This window comes from Microtus ochrogaster, chromosome 4, assembly GCF_000317375.1.
Source record: "Microtus ochrogaster isolate Prairie Vole_2 chromosome 4, MicOch1.0, whole genome shotgun sequence".
NCBI lineage: Eukaryota > Metazoa > Chordata > Mammalia > Rodentia > Cricetidae > Microtus > Microtus ochrogaster.
In genome coordinates this window covers 65193891-65196190 of record NC_022011.1, presented here as the reverse complement: position 1 = coordinate 65196190, position 2300 = coordinate 65193891, and the positions used below count along the sequence as shown (strand labels likewise).

The 2300-nt window shown below is 34.4% G+C and overlaps 1 protein-coding gene across 2 annotated transcripts in view; it reads right to left on the bottom strand.

Annotated features, from left to right (window-relative positions):
• Nucleotides 1–2300, bottom strand: part of Rif1 (replication timing regulatory factor 1) — a 52115-nt gene that overhangs the window by 31765 nt on the left and 18050 nt on the right. For both annotated transcript variants that reach the window (XM_026778382.1, XM_026778379.1), the window contains exons 14-16: nt 2079–2141; nt 1758–1858; nt 353–439 (exon numbers count right to left, since the gene is read on the bottom strand). In XM_026778382.1, coding sequence (XP_026634183.1) covers nt 353–439; nt 1758–1858; nt 2079–2141 — 251 coding nt within the window. The remainder of the gene's footprint in view (nt 1–352; nt 440–1757; nt 1859–2078; nt 2142–2300) is intronic.

The following is a 2300-nucleotide window of genomic DNA, read 5'->3' as shown; positions in this document are numbered from 1 at the left end:
AGACAGGGTTTCTCTGTTGCTTTGGAGCCTGTCCTGGAACTAGCTCTGTAGACCAGGCTGGTCTCGAACTCACAGAGATCCACCTGGCTCTGCCTCCCGAGTGCTGGGATTAAAGGCGTGCGCCACCATCGCCCGGCCAGAAAACGTTCTTTCGAGTCCACTAATAAACCCAGGGAAGAAAAAAGGTCATCTGCTGGCACAGCACCATCTTTAATTTTTCACAGCAATCTATTATTCTGCATACAAGGTTTTTAACGTAACCAACCAACTTCAATTGTCATTTAAGAAATCTAAAGGAATTTTTGTTTTGCCAATCTTTATCATATCACTACACTACATTTAAGATACTTGCATTAAGAATATCCATATTAGCAACCTGATATGCTGGTGAACCTAATACTTTCTGAGGAAGTTCTTTAACTGTAATTTCCATGAGAACCTAAGAAAGAAAGATTTTACAATAGTTAGCGATAAAAACCTGTTCCTAAGTAAAAACTTTACATCATCTATGTTTCTAACTTAAGTAATCATCACTTGTAATTTATTATAGTTTATTCCTAATATATATTATATATTTACATTGTGATTCATTACAGTATATTCATAGACTATTGTGTATAATGTTTACATTATATTCAAACTATTGTTTATGTTTACCTTATTTCAAACGTTCAAAGAGAAAATATGAAAGAACTACTTTTACAAGTTTTTGTTATAGAATAAAAAGCATATATGAACAAATATCCATAATTTAACTATTTTTCTAAAAATGGACCTTCATAGTAGTTCACTGTTACAAGAAACTCTGCAAGTTAGGTGGTGGTGGTGATGGTGCTCGTCTTTTAATACCAGCACTCAGGAGGCAGAATAAGGTAAATCTCTGAGTTCGAGGGCAGCCTGGTCTATAGAGTTCCAGGACAGGCTCTAAAGCTACAGAGAAACCCTGTCTCGAAAAACAAACAAAAATCACATACACACCAAACAGGCCTAAAAGGCCTATTTAAACAGCTTGTTAGCTTAACTACAAGTCAATTCTCAATTATAAATCCAAAGATGCTAGAGTCTCCTAAACTGTTCCCCAAGTCTTCCTGTGCTTGTAATAATATGAACTACAAGATGTTAAGTGTCATTAATAGTTACCTTAGTGAAGACATTTTTAGCCAATTTTGGAAATACACTAAAGTTGACAATATTAATTTGTGCCTTGTCCACAGTGCTTTGTAAACATAAACTCATTTAACTATTTAAACTACTAAGTACACTTTTACAAATACAAATTCAGAACTGATATGCCACATAAGCAAGGCAATTAATTGTCCAAATTCCCTTAGTTAGACAAAGATTCAACCTAATTTGTTCTAGAGTCCTTGATACCTACCATCTACTATGCTATACCAGCACGGTGTATTTAACGATATTATTTGTTACACTATTATAAAAACTACGTTATTTTTCCCAACTTATTTTTCATTGATACTATTGAAGTTTTTAAAGAATACTTAAAAGCTGACAGTTTGCTATTGTTACCAAGCACCATAAACATTGAAATTTGTTCAGTTTAAGTTGCATGTCTCCCCTTTAACAACACTGTAGATGTCTGTAGCTGCTACTGCTACAGCTATTTACTATGCAGGTTTCAAATGACATTTGAATGGCAGTTACAATAAATATAGGTCTGTGCCAAACATTAACTGAACAGTATCAATATAAACTGAATCTCAGAATTAGACTTTAAGGCAATTTATAAATATATTTACCAGTGTTTTTGGTACAGGAAATACTTCTGACTTCACTATGTTTTCCAAAGATTTTAGTAAAAGAGTCAAAACTTCAGAACCTGATCTTTCTTTTCTGTTTCCTATTAAAGAATAAAAGAAAGGCTATAATTCCAAACATCTTTTAGGTGAGTATATCTACTAAGAACTTTGAATATTTTATTTTAATTAAACAATTTAAGCAACTTGTTAAAGGATTAAAAGGTTAATTTCATAAACATACAAATAAGGTTTGTACTGGCAAGTGAAGCACTCACTGCACTTGCACCTGTGAAGGTCACTTAGCAATGTAATAGTACTTACCTGACTCAGTAACTGACTTCACCAAGCTAATTAGCGCCTTCCAGATAGCACTAACTACGGCATCTGTCAAGGAAACAAAAAAAAAAAAATTTTTTTTTTTTTTGATTTTTCGAGACAGGGATTCTCCGTAGTTTTTGGTTCCTGTCCTGGCACTAGCTCTTGTAGACCAGGCTGGCCTCGAACTCACAGAGATCCGCCTGCCTCTGCCTCCCGAGTGCTGGG